General features: G+C 36.5%; 6 protein-coding genes and 1 pseudogene across 11 annotated transcripts in view; 4 read left to right on the forward strand and 3 right to left on the reverse strand.

The window, feature by feature from the left end:
• The window catches only part of Mcu (mitochondrial calcium uniporter), a 60656-nt gene extending 50209 nt beyond the window's left edge, over positions 1-10447 (forward strand). The window contains exons 3-7 of the mRNA XM_071711969.1: positions 3369-3545; positions 3676-3794; positions 4016-4162; positions 5538-5741; positions 5892-10447. Of these exons, the coding sequence (XP_071568070.1) occupies positions 3369-3545; positions 3676-3794; positions 4016-4162; positions 5538-5741; positions 5892-6218 (974 nt within the window). The 3' untranslated portion in view covers positions 6219-10447. The remainder of the gene's footprint in view (positions 1-3368; positions 3546-3675; positions 3795-4015; positions 4163-5537; positions 5742-5891) is intronic.
• Positions 10448-12570: 2123 nt separating this feature from the next.
• Positions 12571-13260, forward strand: LOC139775716 (chromosome transmission fidelity protein 8 homolog). Its single transcript, XM_071711956.1, has 2 exons — positions 12571-12688; positions 12802-13260. Exons 1-2 carry the CDS (start codon positions 12669-12671, stop codon positions 13136-13138), a joined length of 357 nt encoding a protein of 118 aa, XP_071568057.1. The 5' UTR covers positions 12571-12668; the 3' UTR covers positions 13139-13260.
• Positions 13184-13977, reverse strand: Smf (small ribonucleoprotein particle protein SmF). The gene is made up of 2 exons (XM_071711957.1): positions 13817-13977; positions 13184-13558 (listed from the first exon to the last, which is right to left on the reverse strand). Exon 2 carries the CDS (start codon positions 13540-13542, stop codon positions 13276-13278), a length of 267 nt encoding a protein of 88 aa, XP_071568058.1. The 5' UTR covers positions 13543-13558; positions 13817-13977; the 3' UTR covers positions 13184-13275.
• A 245-nt stretch (positions 13978-14222) lies between these two features.
• Positions 14223-15885, forward strand: LOC139775725 (leukocyte receptor cluster member 1 homolog). The gene is made up of 3 exons (XM_071711968.1): positions 14223-14353; positions 14449-14548; positions 14681-15885. Exons 1-3 carry the CDS (start codon positions 14331-14333, stop codon positions 15476-15478), a joined length of 921 nt encoding a protein of 306 aa, XP_071568069.1. The 5' UTR covers positions 14223-14330; the 3' UTR covers positions 15479-15885.
• Positions 15886-15983: 98 nt separating this feature from the next.
• Positions 15984-17727, reverse strand: LOC139775729 (uncharacterized; annotated as a pseudogene).
• On the forward strand, positions 17478-21441 carry LOC139775724 (uncharacterized). Of its 4 annotated transcripts, none has more exons than XM_071711964.1 (8): positions 17478-17842; positions 18490-19237; positions 19361-19465; positions 19545-19750; positions 19837-20006; positions 20079-20531; positions 20591-20797; positions 20884-21441. In XM_071711964.1, exons 2-8 carry the CDS (start codon positions 18662-18664, stop codon positions 21303-21305), a joined length of 2139 nt encoding a protein of 712 aa, XP_071568065.1. In that variant the 5' UTR covers positions 17478-17842; positions 18490-18661; the 3' UTR covers positions 21306-21441. The 4 variants fall into 4 exon arrangements, with proteins under 4 accessions (XP_071568065.1, XP_071568066.1, XP_071568068.1 ...); XM_071711965.1 differs by having other exon boundaries at positions 18614-19237; XM_071711967.1 differs by having other exon boundaries at positions 18624-19237.
• Positions 20831-27818, reverse strand: Tgs1 (Trimethylguanosine synthase 1). 3 transcript variants are annotated; one of them, XM_071711962.1, is made up of 10 exons: positions 27534-27818; positions 26597-26732; positions 26194-26488; positions 24619-26089; positions 24167-24410; positions 23072-23241; positions 22959-22987; positions 22746-22877; positions 22381-22679; positions 20831-22247 (listed from the first exon to the last, which is right to left on the reverse strand). In XM_071711962.1, the coding sequence occupies exons 1-10, from the start codon at positions 27638-27640 to the stop codon at positions 22140-22142; spliced, it is 2991 nt and encodes a 996-aa protein (XP_071568063.1). In that variant the 5' UTR covers positions 27641-27818; the 3' UTR covers positions 20831-22139. The 3 variants fall into 3 exon arrangements, with proteins under 3 accessions (XP_071568063.1, XP_071568064.1, XP_071568062.1); XM_071711963.1 differs by having other exon boundaries at positions 22959-23241; positions 24619-25966; positions 27534-27817; XM_071711961.1 differs by having other exon boundaries at positions 22959-23241; positions 27534-27817.

The following is a 27818-nucleotide window of genomic DNA, read 5'->3' on the forward strand; positions in this document are numbered from 1 at the left end:
AAGTTTTAAAAGACTACTCCACGTGACTGAGGGTTACAGTTATATTGAACTTAACTGAATCGTTTTATTTTCATATTTATGAGCCTGATTAATTCCACACAACAGCATATTAATAACTGCATTTACAGAGATCAAAATTAAGCTTAATATGTTTTCTTTTCATTTTAACCGTGTACATGTTTGGTCCGCTGTGGTCAAAGTATTCGGAGCGTGTAATGCTCCAAGTAAACCAGATTTCACAAAAGTAAATGCGATTAAATTTAATAACGCGCAAAACTGCACGAAATAACTATACTTGGCTCGAAGAAGTTTGGTGCAAGAGTGGAGTAAATTTGTGGCAGAGATATGAGACCATATCGAAAATTAATTTCACGCGATAATCTATGGGTTCTACGACCCTATGGTTTTTTCCCCCCTTGAATCCTTCGATTTATTATCTTAGGGATCCGCGCGGGTCCCAACTGCGCGATTGCTCGGGTATACTAACGACAGCGGGTTGCCGTAAATCGAATCTGGTCAATCCGGCCGTGTCACGGAATATCCACCTACCCTCGGGAACTTCCCTCGGCGCTCGTCAGTCGTACATCCCCGAAGAATAATGGCAGGTTCGACTCGCGAGCCTAGAGAGAAGCTCGAGGAACCTCAGGGGTTGCTGTCACCAAAAAAAAACAAAGAACTACGACCGCAATATGTCGGCTCGGTTCCACGGTCACGCCACTTATTAATTGAGCAGGATCTTATGGTAGACTGTGGCGGCATAGAAAACCTCACCACCGCGTCGCATCGTGGTCGTCGGAAGAAGGGAGGCCGGGCCGGCGGAGGTGGTGGTAGATTTCTTGCCTCTACCATCTGCGTGCCAACCTACTGCCGGGCGATGCACACACCGCGATGCACACACGGACGTCGCCGTATACGTCACGTCGTGGAGGGAGGTGTACTAATTGCCGGACGTTGTCTGCGCGTTCGCTTAAGGAGTTATTAACACGGCACCGAATTCCCATCTGAGAAATTGCGGCTACCGCTAGCTACCGCTATCGATCGCTCCTCAGAGCGATCGCGCCTTCGGATGATTGAGAGATCCTACTTGTCATCGTTTCCCTTTCGAAACGAGAACTCTCGATGATAAACGATCGCCAATTACATACCGCGGAATCCTCACGTAAACGAAATGGTACACCGATGGCCGTTTATGCGCATATGTAATATTGTAAATAAACGCATTTTGTATATACAACGGACGCGGCAACATGCGATTGAGAATTTGTTGCATACGTTCGTATGCGACAAATATTATTGTACGCATCGCAACACGTTCAAAACAAGATTAATGCAACATGAAATACTTTTTCTCTTTTTTTTTTCAAGTAGAATTTGTATTAAAAATTGTATTTTTATCACAGAAAAATAATGATTTGTTAAAGAAACAATATTGACTAATAATGTTATTTATTAGTGGTTATTAGATTCATATAGTATAAAAATATTACAAATGTTTTCGCATTTTTTACAATCTGTTTATTTGATCGAAAGCAATATGTAAATCCTTTCAGCTAACTCTATATCTGCCCATCCATCATATACGTCGATTTCGTGCATCGTCTCGTGTTATAACAATGTCAAATACGAAAAATTCGCATGTCTATCATAACTCTATACATCTGTTGAAATATACAACAACTGTTTTCTTTTTAAAGTTATTTTTCCTATATAACATTTATTTATTATTTTGTAGAATGTATTGAACATATCACGAATTATTTTAAATTTTATTACATAAAACAAAAATATTTTTGTGCTCGTTTTTTATCGTTTTATATCATTCATTTGTATCCTTCACAATTCTCATTAAGCCTGTTTGTTTTAGCTGAACTTCTTGCACAGTTCATCTTTTCTCTTTTTCTCTCCAACGTGAAAAAAAAAGAGGAAAAACAAACCGTGAAAGAAGTTCAGCTAAAACGAACATGGCCCCTTATTTTAAAGTGACACGGCACTTTGAATTAATCTCCTATTACTTTATTGGATCTAGCAACTTCAACGAACTTGAAGTTGGAGAACTTATGGAGGCGCTTCTTGCGCCAAAAGATGCATTTTCAGAGATCGTTAGTGCAGGCGGATTAACGCTCGGTTCCGTTCTGCTTACAGCGGGAAAGATCCCCCGATCCCCCGGTCGTCCCATACCGTTCTCCACACTCTAATACCTTCCTCATATCAACGGCTCGTAACCAGGTTAATACAGTCCAGCTCTCGATTGCGCGATTATCACGCGAGCGAAGTCGCGGAAACGATGCACTTTGCCGGCCCCGCGGATCCTTCCTCTTTTCTAATTTTAAAGATACAGTGTATAACATTTTTGTAGGAAGTTTAACGAATTATTGGGACGAAGTTTATCGATTAGAACGACTTTAGCGCAAAATTTGTCACGTTATTTTACATCGATAATTTTGGAAGGTACATTTTTATCAAATTTAGAATTTTACTTCACTATTTTATTCTCCACATAACTTAATGTGCAATATTATCTGTCAGATATCGAGAACTAAAATTAAGAAAAACAGGATTTTTATCAAAAGCTCGTCCAACGGTTCATTTCATTACAGCTGGAAATATTCTCCGAATTTTCATACGATGCAGTACGCGAAGAATATACGTATAATAATATAAATCGAGTATGTAGCGTGTAACTAATGTTTACCGCGCGTTCTTATAATTGCGCATTTCGTACATTTCTGTTGCCTCACCGGAACATTATGTTCCGTTCTGACTATGTTATAATTTTAATTGTTGCACAAAACCGGCAATTAATATTCCTCAACGTTATTTAATTCAATCGTCAGGAATAAATTGATACAAATATCGATTAGCCGATACTTTAAGAAATTATATTATTGATACCAAATAAAAATAATAATTCTGTGCAACAAGGTTGTTGGCTTTCACGGCAGTTTGATACCATTGAGCGAATAGGTAAAAGGCTCGAGTGTCCGTTACACTGAATTTCTCATGTCCCAACTCGCGAAGTATCTGTGAAACGATTGCACGCGTATTTCTCTCACGTGCAAACCGTCTCACATTCTGACCAAGTCAAGGTGTCCGCGTGATACACGCGATCGAATACGAATTTAGAAAATGGGATAGTTATTAACACTGAAGATTTGGAGAGTTTGTTATTAACACTGAAAACCTCAAAACAAACACTGGAAAAGTGAATAAGAGAAAGCAAGAGAATATGTTAGAAAAAATATTTATACAGAGTTTCAGAGTTTTAGCCGCTTTTGCAAGGTTTACTAAAATTATGAATTTTACGCAGTTACACGAATTCTTTATCTTTACGCGAAAAACAAATGCGTGATGCATGAATATTAACGCAGGTTCGGAGGTCATCGTAGCGTATCACCGGGGACTTCCCAGGATCACGGTGCCTCTTCCATCCAGGAGGGAACGTTGCTCGTTCACCATGAAGCCGATAACGCACACGGTCGGCAATCTTTTAGATATGCTGAAGACGGAGGATCGTGGCATCGATCGAGCGTGCATAACGTCGCTAGGTAAGACGCCGATTCAAATCATTTCCTGAGCGGCTAATTAATAAACGAGAATTAATAATCGTGAGAAACGGAGAACCAGATAAAGACCTTGTGTGATCTTACAAAATAAAAGCCTTGATTGACTTTTCAGATGGCACCAGGATAGCTTCCAGTAACACGATAGAGTCACTTTTAGAAGAGGATTTCAAATTATTAATAAACGATAACGAATACATTGTCTCGCCGCCGTTGCAAGAAAGGTGCACGACAGTGAGTTATCACATAAAGACGAGTTCCCAATCGGCTTTATGTTTCTACAATACGTACCCGAAGCGCGTAGTCGCGACGCGTAACTTGATCGACTAGAATCCGCAGCGATATTTCTTCGAGTGTAATATATTATCGGCGATATATATCGGGGTCACGCGGATCTACCTTGTCGAATCGTGCCCCCGCAAGTATCGACATGTATATGTGTCCCGGTTTTACAGGAGGATTTGCAGAAACTCGGAGACGTACAAGCGCTCGTCGCGCAGTTGTACGAGGCGTTCCACGTGCGGGAGTACAGCGTCGACATGGAGAGATCGGTCGTCGCCGAGTTGGAGGATATTAAACTACAGCTGGTACCCATGGAACAGGTAAAAATATTCGTAAAAATTCGTATATACGAATTAAGCAACATACACAGAAAAAAGAAGTGTAAAATCAGTAAAATCAAGACTTATATATTCGTATATAAGTTTTGATACGCAAGAATCTACAATCTTCTTATAAGAATTTTAACTTTTCACTTTAACTTTTTCTTCTTACAAGGAGAACTGTGAAATGCGGATATGAATCATACATTAACAGTATGTAGGAGGAAATCCCCTGAGTATACCTAAAATATTATTGATTATTGGCTATCAGTCATTTAAGAGTTATTTAACAAAAGGAGATTTTAGTATCATGTATAGACCATTTTTCTTCCAACTTTTTCTTTCTTATAAAGTAATAATTCTTTAATTGTTTTGTGAGTGAAGAACCATTAAAAAATAAATAAATATTTAAATTGTCAAAATTTTAAGAATTCGATGAATAAGAAATATATTAATTAATAACTATAACAAGAAAAACTCTATTTTTAATCGACAACGTTTGGCAATATCATGACGGTTCGACCATTGGTTTTGTTCGGATTAATCGTCACGTTTCGACCATGGGATTTAGAAAAGACCAAATCCCATGGTCGAAACGTGACGATTAATCCGACCAAAACCAATGGTCGAACCGTCATGATATTGCCAAACGTTGTCGATTAAAAATAGAGTTTTTCTTGTTAATCACTATTGGCGGAACAAATATATACGTTTCTGTTAATAACTATAATTTTCCTTTACATAAATATGTATATATACTCGGGAGTATATAAGTCTTGATTTGACACTTCTTTTTTTCTGTGTACGCGTGTGTATTGCTAAGAATAGAATTTGTTCGGATAAAATCGATTCAACTTTAAACGAGGCGCGCCGACGAATTAGCTTTCTATCGCGCGTAAATCTGATTTAAACGCGGGCACACTCCCATTGTCCGTTTTCTCTCACTGCGTCCCGCCTATATGCTTTTTACGGCTCTTCTTAATTGCCATATTCTTGAGCGTTCTAATTAACACACTCGCGTCGCGGTTCGCACACGCGACTAAACGAGCAGCGATACTTTTCTAATCCCGCCTTTGTGCGTATCGCGCGCTCGCTGTTACGCAAACGCCGTAAGAAGAAAACTTGTCTGCGAGATGTTTCCCGCGCGCCTTTTTTTCCCCTCCCTTATGAAATAATGAGGCTGGATAAAAGATGCCGTTTCAACTTCCACGATTTTCCCCGGTACATTCATCCATCTCCGGCCTCGTTTTCTCAATTACTTTGAGAATACGACGGAAGCTAAATTATCTTTCGTTAAAAGAAACTCCGGGGCGCGACATCAACATCAACATGAATGACGAGCTCAGGGCTTTTCACGTTCTCTTAATCGTTCTAGAAACTGCAAGAAATACAGAATGCCGCTTACAAGAAGGCGAATTTTTTTATCTGGACGTTCCTAATTATGATGTCTATCCAATTTGGGGCGTTGGCCAGATTAACCTGGTGGGAATACTCGTGGGATATAATGGAGCCCGTCACTTACTTCGTCACTTACGGCACTACTATGATGTGGTTTATTTATTACCTCGTGACTCGACAGGTTGGTTTTAGAGAATTTAAGAGTGTAGACTGAATCCCATAATAAAAAACGTTGCAAATCGCCGGAAATGGATTGCACGGCGAAAACTGCGCGCGGCGTAAACTCGATACTACGATCAATCATGATTTTTCTTCATATATCTTCACTTAGGAATACATGCTGCCGGACGTATTGAATAGACGTCATCTAATAGTGCTTCATAGAAGAGCGCGAAAAATCGGTCTCGACATCAACCTGTACAATACGTTGAAGAATCGCGCGTACGAGTTGGAGACCACGCTGAAAATTATTCGCGGCCCTTTACACGACTACAAGACTCAAAGGGAACGACAGAAACGCGCCAGATCGAGTAGCTCCAGTAGCTCAAGATCGCCGAGTTCCTCGCCTAGCCCTAGTCCTAGCCCCGAAAGAGACGTTCCTAGAGTTATATCCGACTCGAGCATCCCGAGGAAGTATGCCGAAGAGTATAAAATTTAATTAAGGTGTTCAACGAGATGGTGCGCATGACGGAGCCGGAATGTAACGGAGTCAACGATTACCGATCGCTTTTAAAAATCGATGTTATCTTCTTCCAACGAAGTACACTCAGAAGAAAGACTTCCTCCCCCTCCCCCCCCCCTCTCGAGTATGAAAGCGACGCACTCAGGGTAATTTTCAAGTTCGCAAAGTCGATGCTGAATGATCGGGATTTGCGAGACTGAAATGGAGATATAATTTATTTTTGTGTTTGTGTGTGCGTTTTACGTGAAGGAACCCGCATAGTGGTTATCTCAGATCTCGAGTCAGTCTTCCAAGTAGTATCGGCGGCAACCAACTTTCGTCACGCGCAATATGCATCTCATAGGCGTTAAAGTGTCTCGCGGATTATCGATCGAATGCTCAATGCTGTCGACGTTTGGAAGACGTTACAGAAAGATATATAAGAGAGAAAGAGAGTACACCGAGCGTCATAAATATTTTAACAGTCACTAGATGAGCACCTCCAACTAGTCAAACTGCTGCGAAAAATAACATATTTCACAAAGAAAAAATTTTATAAGGGTTTTATAATAAAAAATAGGTATTTTATTTGAGGTCTGACGATCAAAGCGATCACGTATGATTGAGGTATTACGATCAAAATCACGTCGAACGTTTTGTATTTTGACGCTCTTTCCGAAAGTGTTCCTGAGAAACGCGTATCTGGTAAATGTTTATGACACTTGCGTGTACGTGTACTATTTTGATTAACTCTTTGTTGCGTTTAGTGTAATCGGAAAGTTACATCCTGAGAGATATCAACGGATTATTGTTATTTATAGATTACCTTATCACTTTACCGATCTTAGCACTAATTCAACTGTTGTCTCTCTCATGCTCGGCCGAATTATATTATAATAAATCTTGAATGCTGTAATTCGAAACATGACAAATCGTAGCTTTTGCGCACTGGTGCAGACTAAAATACTATTGAACTTAAATGTAAAAATATAAGCGCCTTGACCGATGAAAATTTGGCAGAGAATATATGTATTCCAGATATATCCCACACTTGCTGTGCCGTCCGTTAAGATATTCCTGAGATCATTTTGAGACGAAAATCCTAATATCAAAGTCCCAAGGCTATAATAATTTTTAAATAAGAAGTGTTCAAAGTTGACTAATCGAATTGCACAGTATTTATTTGCAACGTGACAATTGCACTATTCTCGAAATATGATATAAAAAATGCGCTTGAAAACACCTAAATCACTACTGTGCAATGTGACATAACTGAGCGCGCGAATTTCTGACAATTCGATTGGTCAACATAAACATTTGAACATTTTTCATTTAAAAACTATTATAGCCTCGACATTTTGTCTCAGAAACCTCATTAATGGAATCATTAATGGATGGTACGGCAGGTCTGAGACACCCTGTATTGAATAGATTAGTAAGATGTTTAGTGCAGAATATATATTTTAAATATGTATTTTAAATACGTTGTATATTTTTAACTATATATTTAACATAATATATTGAAACATGTATTAAATATATATTTAAAATATTTTGTGCATCTCACTGATCTATTCGATTATGTATTCGATTAAGCATTCGATTATGCATATATGCTTTTATGTTAACTCGTGCACGAAAGTCTTTACTGTGCATCAGTACGCATCGGTACATCCAATCGAATTCAATTACAAGTCACAAATAGTAGTTTAGAAATTGACTCACAAGTATTTGTTTTGTCATTACGATGCCTCGCGAAAACTGTAAGATTCTACGAAACGGTAAAGTGTTAAGCCGTATTAAATGTAAATCACATTTACGATTATGTATATAGTATATAAATTAAATTATGTACATAAAACAAAAAGTGTATTAGTAAGAATTGTACAATATTAAAAATTGCAATTACCTACAACTGCAAATCGCAAATTATAGGTTGCAAAATAAAAGTATGTATTTTAGTTGTATCTTTTAACATTGCGATTGTATGATTTATATTGAAAACTTCTATATACGTTTTATAAAATAAGCGAACACAAGATTTTCATCCTGGAAATATTAAAAAGAATTCTGATAATTGAAAACTGTATGAAATTCGACGCGTATTTAATGAATTTACTAGTCATTTTGCATAATCTTTTAAAACGATGCTGTTGATTGTTCGCAAAGTGATATTATGATATACATCGACGTAGACGTTATTGTACATACCTATATAGTTTTTCATAAATTCAACGAAATTTCATACGCCATAACTTTCACACTATCATAAATGTAGTATCAATACATAACATTATTGTTCTTTCCCCCATTGTTCTACATTTGAATTCTATATCGACATAGAGAAGACTCCATCCAAAGAGGAAATGTTAGTGATCTGAAGATATAGTAGAAGGTAGATTCTACAATGCATTCGTTTACTCGCTCTCGTTACCTCACGATATTAATGCACCTTACAAAAATATTTAACGTTACTTCAAAACTTTGAAAAATTTCTAGTTCTTAAATAATCAAACTCTCTATATCATAGAAAATCGTCGATATATGACCAGAGAAATACAAAGCACCTACTATTTAGCATTATTAATTACTAGCTCTTAATAGAGGTAACGTAAATAATGCTACTGTTACCATAATGCTTTTCTAGGCGGTTTTCACGAAAGTACCATAATATAAGAATTCATATGTAGATCACATTTCTAAACTATGGGAACTCCTTCTCGCTTTCATAAAATCTATCCGTCCGCTGAGGTAGTTGAATCCAGCTTTGTTTTTCTTGTATCAATCTTAACAATTTAAAAAGAAAAAGATAGCTCAATAGATTCGTGTTCTAATGACGGCTTGCGTTTTGAATTAATACAAGATCTCTATAAATAATCTAGCTCGCCAAGATTTCAGCTAAATTTGTAACTCTACAATCTTTCATCGAAACAAGTTGAAATATATTTATTAGGATTAAACTATTCTGTGAGAGGACATCTCTTATCTCTTGCAAAATCTTATTTTTTGTTTCCAAAAATAATGTTTACGTAACGGCGTATATTATTTAGAAATTATATATTAACAACATAAATAGGAAAAAATACATTAATACCGTCTTTCTCTCGAATGTAGATAATACACGATCCGAAATTAGGAGCATTAGAGATAAAGTAAAATTATATATGCTACTTACGTTAGAGGCCAACGCTTTTTACGAACGAGAAACGAACCATAAGAAAACACATTTACGTGTAGAGCCTTCTCATCTTTTCCTTAATAAGTTTATCCCACTTCTCGTATACGAATTTACGTTTCATACGAAGAGCTAAAGATTTATGAGTTGTAGCGGATAAGATGCATAATTATCTAGACTCTAGACTAGAGTAACACGAATGAAAGTATCACTTTCCTATCTCCGATCGTCATCGCGCAGTTATCTTCCTCAAATATTTTGTACTATTCCTAGGGGAACATTATATATAGACGACTTTTGTACATATTATAAATATATTCGTATATACGTATGTACACGCACATGTACATCACGCAAACGATGTTCACGCACGCGTAATTTTTGCGAGCGATATTGCCTTAGCGCATCTTTCCCGCAAGCTTATCGCCTAATTCTCGATTGATCACATACATAATCAAAGCTGGCTACTGTATAAGACTATACTGTACATCTGCGTACATGTACAAAAGAATCACTCCTGGAACCTGATCTGTAGATGTTAAAGGAGAGAATCTGTTTGTGAAACATCCATAGTAATATCGGCAAACCTCGATGCCGATCACTTCGCCTCGTTAGATCGCGCAAAGAAACGATCGAGCACCAAATCTCATTTCGTAGAAATATTCATTCATAGATCATTTCGCGATCTATATTTTTTATCGGTGTATATCGTTTTCACGTTCCGAATCGTGCGAGATTTAATTTAAGATCGGATTTCGAGCGTATATATAAAATGAGATTGTTAAGCGGATCTGTAAAGTGTTGCGTTACCGCAGGCACAAATTTTATTTTTAAGCATGCGAATCTCGGGGAGAGTCACACGTTGTGTCACGTCGACAGTACGCCCGATAACAAGCGCACCTACAAATGTTTTTATTTGTACTCTTACGTATACACGCTGTCTACAGTCGATGCATGAGTGTTTATTCAAGCGGAGATGTGCTGTGATTTACGTCCAATGTACTTACTTCCGTGTGAAGGAAGAAAATCGGAAATAAAATAGAAATACAGATATGCGTGATATCAAATTGAAACACAATCCTTATCCTTACACATTTAAATATCCCTATACCCGTCATATAGCTTTGCAAATTTCTTGTATAATGCAAATTAATACTCTGCCAATTTCTTCTTTTTATCTTAATAATAATAATTATATATATAAATTAATTAGAATTTATAATTAATTTATATAATATATAATATTATTATTATTAAATATATATTATAATTATTATATATTTTAATTATAATTATTTATTATTATTATATATTATAATCATAATTAAATATTACATATTGTAATTATAATTAATTTCGAGCTCCTTCTATATCTTCCTTCTGTCCTCAACTTACTTCCCCTCCTCTCCATTTTCCAACCAAAAATGTTACCTTATCTCATCACCATTCTCCTACCTTCCCTATTCCATACTCTCTTCCTTTGTTCCTTTCGCATTTGCCATTTATTATCTAATTAATATACACGAATCTTTTCTCTTGACGTGACACTCCGCTGGTTCTCAGGTATTATTTTAAATAATTATATATATATTTTTTATTTCTCGTTTAGTTAAAACATAAGGTATTCTTTTTAACACAACATATAAGGCTGATCAATATACAATAATATTTCCAAAATTTTAACTTGTGTAATTATTTCCGTGACTATGTAACAAGGAATATATTAATACTTCTGATTAATTAATTTTGCAAAATTCTGACTCCTTTTAACTTTGACTTTCAAATGTTAACTCAAAATTCTGACCATTAATTTGGTCTGAAATCTCTCATAGCATGGATATTACACCATCATTACAATCAGAATTATCAGAACGATAATAATCACCCTTTCCGACACTAAAGGAGGCTCTCAACAGGGTCACATACCACACATGTAATCAATCGGCTCAATTATTAATTATACTGCGGAGACATTAATTTAAGTTTTTCCGTTGGAATCCAACAATTATGCGTTATGCGTTTTACCGTTTGAATAATTCTCATCCTTATATTGCGCATTGAAGATGACCGTGTTAACGAAATGTTTGTTTTTTATTTTTACTAATTTATAATATTCATCATCTAAACACGTATACCCAGCTTTGTTCGCTAGCCCTATTCTCTTATATTATGTTTTGAATTATGTAAACTTGGTAATGTTTATTATTACACATTTGATAATTTAGTTTTGTATGGATAACAATAAATTTATTCAAATAAATGGATAATTAACTAAAGATTTTTAATATTGAAATTAACAAGTAACAAGAAAAAATGGGCTTTACGAATCAAACGCGGTTAGCTGTGCGCGAGTTAACTTTATGTAACATTTAATTTAACAATTCAATAAAAAGTTACAAATCCGTACGTTTCAGCTCCCTTGTTGAGCCATCTTCAGCGCGATGGTGACAGATAAATTAAATAATCTCGCTCTCTGACGAGCATCAAGTGAGCATCATAAATTTAATTACTATATTCCTGATAAAAATATTTTGCTGAAAGTACCGTAAAATCGATGAAAAATAAAAAAAAAGTTATTGAAAAATTACTGAATATGTTCCAAAATTAATCAGAATTTTCTTAATGAAATGTAATATAATACTGTGAAATATAAGGAAAGTTAAATTATACTGAAAAAAGTAATAACAAATTTTTTAAAATATTAGCTATTATGAAATTTACTGAATTTAACTGTAAACTGAATATTTTTACTGAAATATTGATGGAATAATAATGGGGGGTCAATTGAAAGAGAATTTCAAATACATTTCAGTAAAATTACATTATATCTTTAGTAAAATATTTCCATCAAGGATGTTATTGTTACATTATTTTATTATTCTTTAAAATGATATACTCCAAGCAAGTATTATATTACTACAAAAGATACTGTTATGTTTAATTGTAAATTATTATACAATCGTACGTTTTCCAGACTCTTTTAATGAATTCAAAAATTTACATAAAAATATAACTAGGAGGGAGTGCATTCGGTCACAGAAAGATTGCAACGCTTTCTCTTTCGTTGGATTTTAAAATGCATAAAAATGACAAGGGTATAACCTCACGGTCTTTTCGCGTTACGGTACTCGCTGATTCTCAATTGTGACTTGGCGACTTCTCACCAGTTTCTAGGGAAATTCTTACGGTCCACTCCGGCTCCGGTAGAGATAGATTTACATACGTCATTTTTGGCGGCAATTGGCGCCATTTAGCCGCCTAACCTGGCGAAGATGATCGTGCCGATCAAAAGGTAAAGTCTATCCTTGTTGCACGCTTATTTATACGTCAATTATAGATTCTGTGTATTATAAAACACGAAGAAATTTTCTCTATGTCAAATAAATCTCCGCGATAATCTTTTAGAGACGGAGACGTAGATACTTGGGCCATCGTGGATCTTCAGGGCGATCTAAAATTCGAAAAGATCGATAATCCAGACGATCAGTTAATCGGCGATCTTCACTTCACGAAAGCTGGAGTACCTATTTTAATTATCGGAATTCACGTGTTGCACGGGAAGGAAATAACGCTCGACAAGCCACTGATTGTATTGGAGAGGCATCGTGATACGAGAGATGAGGCGATCGAGGGGGAGGCTGCGGCGAAGACAGAATACTTTGTAAAGGCTATCGTGAAGAAGAAACTCCTGTTTAAGTCACGGCCGAAGCCTATAGTCACCAATGTGCCGAAGCCATGTTAACGTACCAGGCTTGTAATATTATCTGCGCTCGCATACTGCCATATATAAGAAATAAAACGTTCTCGTTTTATTAGTTGAATTAAATTAATGTTTAATAATACAAGGTTATAATATAAATTTTAGATTCACTCGTCACTTCAATCCTTCATCTCGCCCTCTTCATCTGACTCCTCCACTCCTCTTATGTACATAACATTGTTACACCTGATGAGCACCTCGCCAAGGTTCCCCGTGCAATTGCCGTCTATGTGCTCCTCGGTGTTTGCCAGCTGCAGATTCATGTATCCGTCGACCGAGACGAGATAACCTCTGTACTCGTGACCCCACTTTAACTTTACCATGACCGGTTTCCCAGTCAGACCATTTAGGAATGGCTTGGGGTTTATTGGCATCGTCGCAGCCATGGTGTAAATATGTAGTCTGTAAAAAAAAAATGTATAAAATTAGTAAAATACATATATGTTGTTCACAAAAATTAAGTATTTGTAACGCGATAATCTTCCGAAGAGATGTTAGATCGTGAATTTTGTACGTTTATGCGAATAGCATCTTTCAGCATGCCGGTTAATTATGTTAAAGTAAATACGTATACAACAATGAGATAATAGTATTTCTCGTGGAATATTTCAATGGGAGCGTATATTATGTCGCAAATAAAATACATATAACTTTACTTACTTGCTAAATGAAGCGTAAATAAAAAAATTCTTTGCGCACACCGTGCCTTAACCTCCAATTCACGAACGTATCGTGCGGGACTAGAGCCTAGAGCGTGTGTCCCAGTGTGTCCAAACACCGAAATCACAGCATCACCGAGCTTGCCAACATGCCAACTGCGAGAGATAAAATTGTACGCTTTCATTAAGCAGGGCACACACACCTTTCGTAGAACATAACAGTAAGGTTTCGATCAATTGCGTTGCTCGATTCGGCCGTCTGTAACCGTAGAAGTAAGAATTGAGCAACGCGATTGGTCGAAACCTTACTGTTACGTTCTATGAAAAGTGTGTGTGGCCAGCTTTACATGCTAGAAATTGTATCCAATCGGAAAATTGCGTGGAGCTTGCCGCAGATCTTGGTGGGTTTGCGAAAGCTTCGAAAAACATTTACAATATTTACATTCGTTGAATTCACCTGGATCTTCAGCCTGACGATCTGATTTTATTATATCGGGAAATTATTTTCGCCGACAATGAATATCTTACCGAAGAAAAGGTGAGACGCATTTTCGCACTTGATTATATTTTGAAACTGATTGTTCGTATTTTGTATTAAAACGTGAAGCTAATATTCGTTTTGTACCCATTCAGGTGGCATGTACGAACGAAGGAGAACATCGCTCGTGTGCGGAGAGACGAGGCAAAAGCTGCGGAGGAAGAGAGGATTAAGAAAGAGCGAGCTCAGAAAGCGGTACGCGATAAATTATCTTTCGAAGTTTCGATTACATAGATCTTGTATTTCACTAGTAACAATTGTTCCTCGACGTCATTACATGTATAATTAATTTAACATAATTAAGATCTCGCTTTTATTTTTTATCAGGAAACAGAAGCAAGAGTAGATTTGTTGAGACATCGAGCGAGAACCAATTACGACGGTCGGACGGAGACCGAGACCACCAGTACCAGCAACAAGTTAGAACACGTCAACTTCTTTGCGGAGCTCGAAGATGGAAAAATTGATTACAATAGACCTAACGTGGAACACGAGAAGGAAAAGAAGGAAGAGAAAGAGAAATATGAGAAGCAGATTGGATATTTGACGTATCTAGGACAAGATACCAACGAAGCAACTGGGAAGAAAAATTGGTACGAGGAATTACCAAAGAGATTAATGGATACAGAGAAAGATGTAGAATTAGAAACGAAAAAGAAAGCCTTGAACGATCCAATGGTTGATATAAGGAAGTATCTCAAGATCATGCATTCTAAATCTGCCGAAGATCATGTAAAAGTAAAAACGGAGGCTGTTAAGAGAAAATGTCATGATTCTGATGGTTCTCACTCCGATCGTGAAAGTCGCAGCACGCACAAAAAGTGTAAGGATAAAAAACACAAGAAGAAAAAACATAACCATTCGGAGAAGAAAGAAGTTAGGAGCCAGACTAGCACAGATATAGAAAAATTAAGAGCGGAGAGATTACTCAGGGAGCAAAGTGAAAAGCTGAGAACTGAAGCACTATTGGCCAAAGTGAGAGGTGAACCAGTGCCCGTCGTCGCACCGGAAACTCCTAAACCTACCATAAAACAGAAATACAACTCGCAATTCTTCCCCGAAATTGCTAGACAAAATGCAGAGAGAACGCCCAAGTATCCTAGACATAGTATAGCAAGTCCTTAAAATACGTTACTTCTATATCTTAGTCTCAAAAGATTGTAATTATAATCTTGTTTATCTATATTAACATGTAATAATATATATAATATGTATAGAAAATTGTTAAAATTTATATATTGTATAAACTGTGGCAACAGAAGGCTATTTTGGTTTCCTAGAAGTCATTTATAAAAAGAAATCTGAAAACAGAGAAAAGACATCTAGACCTAAGGTAATTTTTTGATAGACAACATAATCATAGAACAACTCTCTCTAGGATGATCAACATAGGAGGACCTCATATGCCTGAAGACGAAAATTTAAGCTATTACACACTTGTACAAACATGATGTAAATAATTAAACAGCCTTGAGTTTTCGTAGAAGCTAGATTAAAAAGATTAATAAAAATTTTTTTATTATTAAATTATATTCCTTGTGTTTTATTATTAGATACTTACAATTGTTTTGTTTTTCATATATTTAATATATATACATATATCTCCCAGAGAAGAGAATTACTTTGGTTATTGCTTCTCAGAATATTTGCTATAGAGAAAAACCTAAATAAAAAAAGGTTTCTCTAGTTCCAGCCTTTTGAGATGGGCAAGTCACATAATCACAGAACAGCTCTTTCTAAAGTAATCGCCAATGTTAAGAAGACACTGTAGATATGGCATACTGAAGATATATTATGTGCTTTTAGACATATAGTATCTATGCATTTCTTATTCTATATTTTTTGTAAGGGCTTGATTAAAAGAGTGTCTCCAAAATTTCTATAAGTATTGCCAATCTTTAGACGACTACCGATTATGAATTTGATATCAAGACATGAATGTATTGATTATATCGAAAGCGTTCTTCGCTGTGAAATTATATCCACACAGTTTCTGTCACTTGAATATTCATTATTCTTTACTTCTTCATTTTCATCAGAGTGATTATTTGTTTGGCGTTCAAGAGCGATCGCTTCTCGATAACTTAATATTTGCCATTCTTGTTCTGCATGATCATCAGTCAGTTTTTGTCGTTCTCGACTAAGATTGTTGCTCGAGTTTTGAACACAAGTATTTCTCCTCTCTCATCCATCTCCTTTGTACGAAATAATAAATTAATATCGTGCCTTTCCTTAAATTTGTGTATAAATCCCGTGAAAGCCTTGAAACTTTCTGGAACATTTAAAATTTTGTTGATCTCCCACGCCTTCTTATGGATCATCGATTAATGGAAACTCTGTTACGTGGTTTCCATTGTTTTTTTTTTCTTGGAGAGGAGAAACCATTCCTACAAAGACTGATCGAGGCGACTATTTTCGACGCCTGTACATCTCTTCTTGGACACATGATAAGCGAACTTCTTTGTACTCGTACGCTAGCTTGACGCTTTTCTTACCATTCTCGAGCCGTTCTAATTAAAGTCCTAACACGATCTTCGATGCTAAATCGTGTTTGTTTAGCTTTCTCCTGGAAAAAAAAGCAGTATAAGTATATTTTAAATACACACCATGTACAGTGCCCGTCAATGATTCCTTTCCAGGCTTCCTCTTGGTAACGCGGGCGCGGACTGGAAAGGAATCATTGACGGGCACTGTACACAGAAATACCGACAAAATATTCTTGGCGTATCAGTGACTTCAATGTAATCCATATCGACATATATACCTTCTTCGAGCTTTTGTTCTTCGCATACACGAATATCTTCTCATATTTTGGAAAATTTCTTTTAATTTTTTTCTTAGCCTGAGTAAAATCTCTCGCGCGTCGAGGTTCAAAAGATTAAGCGAGAGGATTGGTTAAAGATTCAATTTAAGTAATATTCAACTTCGTGAAAAATAAAGTGACATAAAGCAGTTCTAAGTACATAGTATTAGAGAAATTGCGCTACATAAGCCAAAGGCAGATTTGAATAGAAGGCGCCTTCGCTCCTAACCTAAAGGAGCAATCCTCTACAAAAAAAAAAAGAATCTCGCGCGTCGCTGACGTCACTTCGCCGGCGATCCCTCCATCCATGCCTGCGTGCCTGCCTCGCGATTTCGCGCGCGCGAACGCAGCTGGAAATCTCGAACCAGACGCCCGCCGTGCGCGAGGTGCCTCGCGAGGACACGATTTCGAATTCGAATATTTTCGCGAACGCATATTTCTCTTCTCGTTGCCCCTCGCTTTAACTTCGCCGCGCATTGTGCTCGATCCGTCGACGGCGTGTCTCGGGCTTAATTATCGCCCGCGAGATAGTGTTGGTTTTATTACTGACCCGCGGAGATAACCTCGTCATTCCGTGTTAATACTGCACATTTGGATGTTTACATGTTTATTTCGCGATAAATAGATATAATTAGCGTATATTGAAACGAGTCTGCACAATTTATCGACCTTTTGTTACTGTCTCGGTAAGGACTGTTTAAAACTCTAAACGCAAACTTGTAATAGTCTGTGAGTTTATATGAATTGTAACATAAAATTGAGATTTTTTTTTTTAAGAATAAGAAGAGAAAATATGGTAGATTTTATAGGTCTCGAAGAGAGTGGTTTGTTTATTGAAATTTATGTTGCGAGTAACATTCGGGATAACTTGAGAACAGATTTTGCAAAGTGTCTGCTACATATTTTATTGACAGAATCCGCTAAAGCCAATAACACATCACGGATTGAGATTAAGACTGGATTGAAATGTATATAATAAAGAATAATAAAGAAAACTAATCTCAAGTTTAGTGAACTTTGCTCCGTTTGATCAAATTTCAATTCAATCTCAATCCTAATCCGTCTGATACAGACTTAACTAGATTGATCGCAGAAAACCAGTAGAATCTGCCATTCCTTACTATTTAAATGATCTACTCCACTTAAGTGATTACAAAATTACGGATTCAGTTCGATTTCAGTTAACAGTCTGCTGTTAGATAGGATCCGTTTTTTCTATTGCTGACTGTGCTAGTTCAGAGTTTATCTTTTTCCTTTCAATGTGGAGTAAGAAAGATGAACTCTGAACTAGTGTCAGTTCAGCAATAGAAAACAGATCCCATTACGTCAACAGATTCTATTGGCAGAACACGAGCTTAATGCACCAGTTGATGCCAATCTGTTGTAATAATCTTTTAGCGCGTCGCTAACACTTTGTTTGCTGGAATGAAGTTAACTAATTGTGTAAACATCCAAAGTGTGGAACAGTTTGCGCTTAATCTAGTTGTTCCACGATTCCACCAGCGATGAGTGAAGAAACTAATGATGTATCCTATTTGAGCTGTGATATAAATGGCACAAGGTATATTTACAAACTCGCACAGTCACCCATGGACATTGCGAAAGACTCGGCGTCGAGCGAGGAGCAAAATGCAGTTGACACTGTCAGGGGAACTGACAATGAGTTGGACAATGGAGACGAGCCGATTTCGTTGGTGTGCTTGAACGGACAGGTATACGCGATTAAAAATGGAGTGATTGAAGAATTGGACGCCGACCAGCCTGTAGAACGGACGAGTTGTCACGAAAAGACAATCTTGCTGTCGAAGAACGACGCGGAAAACGACGAAAGTGACTACATCACCAATGAGAGTATGGTGATCGGAAGTCCGTCGTACAGACAGTCTGAGGAACAGTACGAGGCCGCTACGGAGGAAGCGGGGAAGGATCTTGTTGTGGAGGACGACAACGTTAACGTCGACGATTTCTTAGAAGTTGTGACCGCTTTCAAATGCAAGATGTGTACTTACCTGTCTCAGGACAAGATGCAATTGTTAGGTCACATTCAAAAACTACATTTAAATTCTGCTATCGATGCTAAAGTAAGTATAGTGATTCATATTCTAAACATAAATTGCAATTTTAATTGAAGTAACTGTATTTTGCTTAGCAGAAGCTTATATATTGCGATATAAAAATTGGCTTACTTTTATTATTGTATATAGCCAAAGGGAGAATCTAAAGTGGATGAAGTAAGAGTAGTTTATATGTGTGCGGAGTGTTCCAACTGCTTCCATTCTTTTGAGGACTGTAGAGAACACATGATTAATGTAATCATCTTAAACTTGACTTCTTTTGAAAGATAGGCTACTTTTGTCTGGGCAATATGATAGAATGTATTTCTCTTAGGATCACCAGTTGACGGACATCGCGAGTGACGAAGCTGGAAAGGAAAATTTGACGGACCTGACGAATCCTGGCTTGATGACCGAGCACGGGAGCCAACATGTCGAGAGCAACGAAGTGGAAAAAGGTCCAGTAAAAATTTCAAAGACCTTAAATTCTGAATATATGCGTAATAGAAATATGATAGAGACAGCGGAAAGAAATGTGAAGTATGTAATTTCCTCAAAAATGTGTTGTAAAAAAAAAAACTTATTTTCTTACTCGTCGTATTTAAACAATGTGCAATCTTTTCCAGGTGTTTTTATCAGGGCTGCCCGTACAAATTCGCCTCGGAAGAAATTATGCAACAACATATTCTTTACCATACAGAATCTGCGACGGCATTCAAATGCAGCATATGTCGAGATATGAAGTTTACAAAGTGGCGCCAATGTAGCTTGCATTTATGGAAAAAGCACCAAATCGGTTTGTGAATATATCAATAATGCAAGAAGCGTTAAGAGAATTCACATTTTTCACGCAGTCACTTTTCCGTAGACATAGGTTTGTTTACCTGCAAAATTTGCGAGGCCTACAAAAGTGTTACCATGGTAAAGCTCTTGACGCACATGAGAGTGCACAGTGATAGTCGCGACTACAAATGTCCCGATTGCAACAAATGTTTCAAACAAGCTAGCCAGTTACGCAACCACCGTATAATGCATTTAGATCGCAAAACGTTAGAAGTAACTCGATGGTACACTTCGAAGAAATGCGATATGTGCGGTAAAACTTATGCGAACTCGAAATGTTTAAAGAATCACATTCAAGCTGTGCACTCCAAGCTACGTCCGTACGTTTGCAACGTTTGCGGTCATGCTAGCGCTAGAAAGGCAATGCTACAAATGCATTTGCGTCAGCACACGGGAGATAAACCTTTCAGCTGCGAGATTTGCGAATACAAAACTGGAGATCACAATACCTTACGACGACATATTATGCAACACACAGGTGAGTGTTACATCCCAAAATTAACAATTATGAAGGGGTAATTTGATTTTTTACCACAGGATTTCGACCGTACAAATGCCCACATTGCACATATACCGCGATACAGAGCAGCAGTTATAAGAATCATTTAAAAGCGAGGCATCCTTTACTATCGGGCTTGTTTACATGCGATCTGTGTCCTTTTAAAACGGTGAAAAATGAAAGTTACATCCAGCACTTAAAAGACCATGAAAAGGGTTTAATAAAATCTAATGTGCAGAAAAAAGGTAAGTAAACTAAGATTGAACTTTGTTCGTGTCTAACTTGGTAGATATCTTTATTTAAATATTCTTACTACTTTCTTTACACGCAGATAACGATAACGTCGAAGTCTTTCCCGGCAATATTGCAGCAGCGCAATTAGTTTATAGCTGTTTAGGTGCCTTTTCGAAAGATGGAGATACTTTAGAAGCTAATTTGATGTCTTCCTCAACGTCCGCTGATGGTACTTCTCAAACAATCACGATACAAATACCGTCGAAACATCTTCAGGGTTCATTATCATCAAGAGATAGCTTAAATAAAAATGATTCTATTGAGCAAGAGGATGACGAGACGATGCATTGCTTCTTAAAAATTCCTAGAGAAGAGGAAGAAAGCATAGACACTGGTGGTATAACAATACCTGCAGAACCTGAAGAAAAAAGTATTAGAACCATTGATATTGAAGAAACGAACATAACTACCAGTGATATTGAAGAGACAAATGTGACAAATATTGATATTGATTCCTGAGATTATGCAAGTAATACATAAAATAATAATTAATATCGCATAATAAAAAATGTCCTCCAATACGTTCAAGCAAACAAATGACATAATATTACATGTTATGATGACAAACAAATAAAGAAAAGCTAGTCATGCGTTATTTAATAATTATTTTTTGTCAATAAGCGATAAAATTAATACCTTAATAGAAATTTGTTAACATTGTGATACTTTTGGATGTAGAAATATTATGGAATTTAAATTTAGAAATGTTATTTTTTATCGTAATTTTTACGAAAAATTGTAATAATTTCCATTTGGAATTATTCTTGTTAAACAAATTACAAACTTACTCATTATATATATGTCAATGTACGATATGTAAAAATTATTTCAGATAATTATTTTCTTGCTATTTCAAAAACTTTATTTTACCATAATATTCGGTGTTTTTTTTGTTTCATTTTGCGATAAACATTGCAAATACAATTGTTCATCATAAATAAAAATAAAATAATTTTCAACACATTGTTCCATTTTTTTAAAATTTCTAAAATCTTAACTAATCAAATTTTAGATATACCGTAAGGAATACTCTCTTAGAGATATATTTATTAATAATTATAATTAAAATTATATATGTATATATGGAAGAACGTACATAAAAAATGCAAGTTAATAGAATTTGGAAGTTGTAAAATATAAATTACATCATCCTTCCAAGTATATCTTACAGTATAGTTAAAATACTGGAGAGAACTGAAGAGAATTGTATCACGATTTTGGTTCTGACAAGTAAAAATAACTGGAAAAAAAAAAAAAATGATAACTAAAATATCTCTCGTTTCTTCACTTAAATTACGTCTTGGCCAATTCACCGAAGTAAGCTGTACAAGCAGTAAACTTTCCATTGAACATGTTCTGTTGAATTTCCACTTTATCATACTTTTCAGCTAACATGATGATCTGTAAATATATTTAATTTAACATAATTAATTATATGTATATATTCTTCCATTTATATATACAAATACTAGTTTTATTTGTAATTAAAAGATTTTATTATTACGAACACAATTATTGCAAAAATTTTGTTTACCTGCAAAGGGTCTGAATTTCTAGGGAGATAATAGGCCACATGTTGCGTGATTCTTCTTGCTGCTTCGAATACACTTCTTCCACCAACGGGAGGTATAATACTTTCGAGATCAAACACTCTTCTCTTTATATAGTCAGGGCCACCCCATGGCGGACTTAAAAACACGACGTCCGCAATCAACTGTGGTGCTAATTGCAGGAAGTCTCCAGTAATAAATTCTATCCTATCGTCCACACCGTAAATTCCTGCATTATGCCGAGCAATCTTAATTTTATTGGGATCGATGTCTATGGCAATCACTGTAAAATACAATCAGTAAATGTATTTTTGTCCATCAAGTCTTGTGCAAGTAGACATAGACCTACCTTTCTCACATGTAAATGCAAACTGTATGGAATTACTGCCTGCCCCACAAAATGCATCAATGATTGTGTCGCACCTACACCTTTCTGCTATATCCTTTGCTATTTCTTCCGGTGTCACAGAAAACCAACTCTCTGCAAGAAATACATTATTGCTTTACATATGCAACAAAATTTATCACTTTTAGAGATACGCACGGAGATACATTTACATACCTCGATCCAATTTAATTCCATCTTCATATCTGCTGAAGAGGCCAAACCGTTTGATGTAATATTTCCATAGTTTATAGTCATTAGCTATCTCCTTCGGTAGGATTTTATTTAACCTTTTAAACTGCTTCCTTCTCTTTTTCCTTTGCATCATTTTTACGCTATCTTCATCATCAGAACTCGACGTGAATGCAGCTTGCGCCTTTGCGTAGGAACCTTTGTCGTTAGAGTGTAAATCAGCTTCCGCTGATATTGATGCTGGGTCACAAGATAAATACTTGTTTGCCTACAATCAAGCACAATGGCGCGTTAATAATCTGACAATTGAAAAACATTACAAGTCCAGAGGGACTGACACGGTGTACGGTTCTCTTTTTCAGCTTTTTCTTCTTTCACTTTCCTACGGTCCGACACGTGAGAACGCTCACGTGGGAATGCTTGAATGAGTTGAATGTTTCACGTGGAAGTGTGTGGAAGTGGAAACAGAACTATTACTGCGCTTTATTTTACAATCCGTCTGATCTTTTTTGAAGAACGTCCTGCTATGGTGCACATCGGTGCAACAAGATAGAGTAAAACAAAATATACTTGTCTCTTGTCTCACTCTAACTTATTGCATTATGTGCACCAGTTCAGGAAGTTCTTCGAAAAAGAACAGACGGATTATTAGTCAAAGCAGCGCCTCTAGTGGTTAGTCACAGAACTATGTAACCGGCTCGTATCTAAACTTTTTATATACTGTTTAATTTTTCTCCTTTTTCTTCCTAATGTTTAATTATATATCTATTTTATTTTAAATGCAGAAAATATAATGTAATGCAGCTACAAAGAACGGTTTTATTTTTAGTGCTTCTTTAGAATGCGTCCAGTATCCAGTAAAAGCAGACATTTTCTACAGACTTTTAGCTAGCAATAGATTTGTTCTTTATAGCTAACTTTTTTTTAATATTTCATTTCTCTTTCTCTAGTGTGTACTGTTTAATTTTGCAAGAATTATAATATGGTACAGCTACAAAGAACAAATATACTTGAATAAGTTAGACTGAATGAATATTTATAAAACTATAAGCCACATGTCATCTCTCCTTCTGTCTCAATATATGGAGTAGTATAATTACAAATAGGAAAAATATTTAAATATGACCGACAGAGAGCTAAAACTTATTTTACGTGAAAGCATAAATCCAAATATATTAAGCGGAAAAAGTTACCTTATTTGTACATCTGACGATTGTTTCTGCATCATCGAGAGTGGATCTATACTTAGTTTTCAGCCGTTTAAGTTCCGCCATCAATTGAAAACTTTGCCGTCTGATATTACGTTTCCGATAAACAACTTCACCTTGCAATTTTCTTTGGCTTTCATCCTCGATTAAATTGGCGTAACCCATTAATGAAAAGGCTTTTTTCACGGTTTCTAAACCATCTTCATTATCGTCACAATCAGCTTCGTAACTATAAATAAGAGAAATGAATTAATCTTATTTTATCTTTCATTTTATACTTATTTCACATTATAAATTAAATAGTATTTTATTTGACTTTTTGAGTGTCATACACGTGGTAAAAAGTACTACATATTAGAATCATCTAATCTGTGACGTCGCATGAACAAGCAATGAGCTATCATTGTTGCTGCTACTATATCATTATTACTATTTACCTTCGTTTGTGAGTTTCTTGAACCTCTTCATAAAATTCATCTCCTCCATCAGAAGACTTCTGTTGATGACTATTGTCGAAATTGCTACTGGAAGCCATTGTTTCGATTTTGGTTTCAGTAACCATCGGATCTTGAGCATAAGTTTGTTGTGACTCTTCGTACATTTCTCCTTCCTCATCAATATCAATCGACTTATTTTCTTCCACTTTTATTGTTAAATTCTTCATAAGCACGCCTACTGAATCCATAATCAGCCTCTTCGTCTTCAACTTGGATTTTGAATGCGATGCGCTGCCCCTCCGCAAGTTTCTATTTCCAGAATTTACTTTATTTGGTGTAGTTAAATCAATTTGTACAGTATCTATACTCTCGTCTCTTTGATCTTCACAGGTATTAATCTTTAAAAACTCTTCCCTGTTTCTATCCTCTTGACGTTGCACCTCCTCGTCTTGTCGAAGTATAATCGAATCATCACACGATTCATTCAACGCGTTGAAATATAATTGTTTATGGTCTATATTGTGCTCTTTTTTATAATTTACTATGAATAATTCGTACTGCCTTTGACATTGCGTCTCAAAATTCTCTTTCCACAGATGCTGCCAATATTTGTCATTATCCTCCACTGAAAATTCGTTCTCCTGATCGGAGCTACTACTAGTCATGCTGCTTTCTATGGAACTTGTTACGGAAGTGAAGAGACTAGACGAATGAGCGGAATTGGAATCGCAACTGGAACTAGTTAACGTCATTTTGGTAACATTAGTCATGGAATCTGAAGTTGCGTTCGTTTTCGTTATTGAGCCATTAACGGAATCACATCTCATTAATAGCCTCTCATCTTCTGCATTAGAAGGATGATTATAATTTTCTTCTATACTAATTGGGCTTAAGGGATTCCAACCATCGCCTTCTTCCAGCGATATCTCGAAACTGAGAATTTTCTTCCTTTTTTCGTCTGCATCTTTGTTATTAACTTCTTGCCTAGTCGCTTGTTCGAACGAGAAGCTAGTATTCGAAGAAGATATTGCTGCTGGCTTTAGTTCGCTGTCGCTCGAACAACTCTTATTGAAAATTCCTGCAAAGTTAGAACGTGCAAGTGCGCAATTCTTATGCGCTTGAGGTGGGAAACACGTATTTTGTTCAAAATATCTTTCTATGGCTACTTCATTAATCTCCGCATCCTGCGACTTTTCGTCTTCTGTTGTGCGTGTATTATTTTGAAAATAATCAGGATTGATATAATCCGCATACTTTTCGATCCAGGATGCCCAGATTAGTTGCTCTCCGTGTTTAGCCCAAAACTTGTCCCACGCTATGTCCATTGCACTCTTTTTACTGCCATAATCTGCAGAATAGGGATAAGCGTAAGAGTTATAATCATATTGTGTAATGAGATCTTTGTTGTGTCCTTCCGTATTTACTATAGTGGTACTGTCTGATAAATTTTGTACCACTGATTCCTTATCATCTAATAAAAAAAAAAAAGTAAAATTATCAATGTAACATCTATTTCAATTCAAAATGATTTATAGTTTGAAACAATATCTCTAAGACTTTTAATAGCGCAATTACCTGATACATGTTTATACTCAGTCATATCTACATTTTCGTATTTGTTTTCAACCTCCGTTTCTATAGTTTGAAAAGTTTTTCCATACGATGCTACAAGATTCTGTATACTTTTTGCCTCGTGCTGATCATGATATTCGGATAAGTCTGCGCCAGAATCCGACTGGTGCAGACCTAATTTTTGTGTCAAGGAATGTGCAGTGGGCCAATGAGCCGAATCGCGTACAGAGTCATGTTCGTCTGTAGAATAATTGTTATCTGTGTGAGAAGCGCTGCAGTAACAGCTAACTGGTTCTTCCTGCATAAAAAAAAAATCAACAGTTAACTTAACGCAGTAAAAACTAGTTGCCAATTAACTACATTTCATGTAACAAATTGACATTAATAAGTGATAAATATATCATACATCGTGTTTTTCTATGGATTGTGTCTCTACTCCGGATCCCTTGCAAAGATCTAGCATCTCTCCGACGTAATCCCCATCGCCATCTTCACCTTCGCTGGCATCTTCGGAAGCTAAGACGGTATAAACCTCAGGGTTCCTAGAAAGAATAATGGCATAGGATTGCAGGACTCGTGAGAGTAAGCGCAACGTTACTTGAACTAATTCCAGATATGGGAATTCAAAAGCAAGAATAGATACTTTCTCCTACTTTAAATTAAATTAAGGTTCTCATTAGTCTCCTCTTTCTTTTCTCTCACTATTATGATTTTGTCAATGAATTTCCTCATTCTATTAAAAAACAGTGGATCATCTTGTTTTTATTTACAAGAGTTACAAGTCGATGTAAATGACAAGTTTGACAAGAATATCTGTTTCTAAACTTGCTATTATTAAAATACATTGAAACGATGAAAATCTTGACAAATCATGGTGACCATAGATGTGGAATTTATAGAAAAAAAAAGTTTATAAAAGAATACAAGTAATTATTGATAAATTACACCTGAAAAAGGTGTATCACTCCGGTAAAGGATAGTATCTCTTCTGCGAGATTGCTATATTTTTGTATACGCTTGGTGCAAGACACCACCGTGTCTTAATTAGACAATTGTTGTTCCACTGATTTCATAATTTCAATTCATCGAATGATATGACAAACAATGCAAAGTACAGCGTGAAATCCGTTGCGACCCACTCGCAACGGATAGACGAGTGGATGTCAAGGTTAAATCATGCTTCACACCGACGCTGATCAATAAGCCCGTTAAATTCTCGATAGCGTTTTCGTTACGCCCAACGAATGCCCGACGCACGCTGGACATTTTACTCTCGAGGGGTCGACGAAACGTCGCCGGTGGGGAGGGGTGACGGGAGGGTGCGACCGACCGGGCGCGCTTACCGGATAAATATTCGGCTACAAAGACAGTAAATGTAATCATCGGGATCGGTGGACTCGCGATCCGCGATGTAGATCTCGGCTAGGGGCTCCCAGAAATTCTCGCACATCCCGGAGCCGGGGCGTCCACTCTGTCTACCGCGTAATCGTCAATCGTCACAAATGCGACATGCCTCACGCCCGAATTTCACGATCGCCGCCGCGCAAAAACAATCCGCTAGTCCACGCCAGGCCGCTGAACGATGCAGCATCGCGAAGAGGTCCTCTGGTATAGGCCTGCCAGAGAGG

Source organism: Temnothorax nylanderi, unplaced genomic scaffold, assembly GCF_030848795.1.
Source record: "Temnothorax nylanderi isolate EJ_2023f unplaced genomic scaffold, tnyl_v1.0 TNYL_tig0103_pilon, whole genome shotgun sequence".
Taxonomy (NCBI): Eukaryota; Metazoa; Arthropoda; class Insecta; order Hymenoptera; family Formicidae; genus Temnothorax; species Temnothorax nylanderi.

Excerpts from the sequence above, each read along its gene's own strand:
- LOC139775716 (XM_071711956.1), top strand. The coding sequence starts at position 12,669 with ATGATCGTGCCGATCAAAAG. Across the intron at positions 12,689-12,801 it reads ATGATCGTGCCGATCAAAAG|AGACGGAGACGTAGATACTT; the intron begins GTAAAGTCTATC and ends ATAATCTTTTAG.
- Smf (XM_071711957.1), bottom strand. The coding sequence starts at position 13,542 with ATGGCTGCGACGATGCCAATAAACCCCAAGCCATTCCTAAATGGTCTG.
- LOC139775725 (XM_071711968.1), top strand. The coding sequence starts at position 14,331 with ATGAATATCTTACCGAAGAAAAG. Across the intron at positions 14,354-14,448 it reads AATATCTTACCGAAGAAAAG|GTGGCATGTACGAACGAAGG; the intron begins GTGAGACGCATT and ends GTACCCATTCAG. Across the intron at positions 14,549-14,680 it reads AAGAGCGAGCTCAGAAAGCG|GAAACAGAAGCAAGAGTAGA; the intron begins GTACGCGATAAA and ends ATTTTTTATCAG.
- LOC139775724 (XM_071711964.1), top strand. The coding sequence starts at position 18,662 with ATGAGTGAAGAAACTAATGATGTATCCTATTTGAGCTGTGATATAAAT. Across the intron at positions 19,238-19,360 it reads ATTCTGCTATCGATGCTAAA|CCAAAGGGAGAATCTAAAGT; the intron begins GTAAGTATAGTG and ends TATTGTATATAG. Across the intron at positions 20,007-20,078 it reads ATGGAAAAAGCACCAAATCG|ACATAGGTTTGTTTACCTGC; the intron begins GTTTGTGAATAT and ends ACTTTTCCGTAG.
- Tgs1 (XM_071711961.1), bottom strand. The coding sequence starts at position 27,640 with ATGTGCGAGAATTTCTGGGAGCCCCTAGCCGAGATCTACATCGCGGAT. Across the intron at positions 26,489-26,596 it reads AATCCATAGAAAAACACGAT|GAAGAACCAGTTAGCTGTTA; the intron begins GTATGATATATT and ends TTTTTTATGCAG. Across the intron at positions 22,878-22,958 it reads TGGAATTAAATTGGATCGAG|AGAGTTGGTTTTCTGTGACA; the intron begins GTATGTAAATGT and ends TATTTCTTGCAG.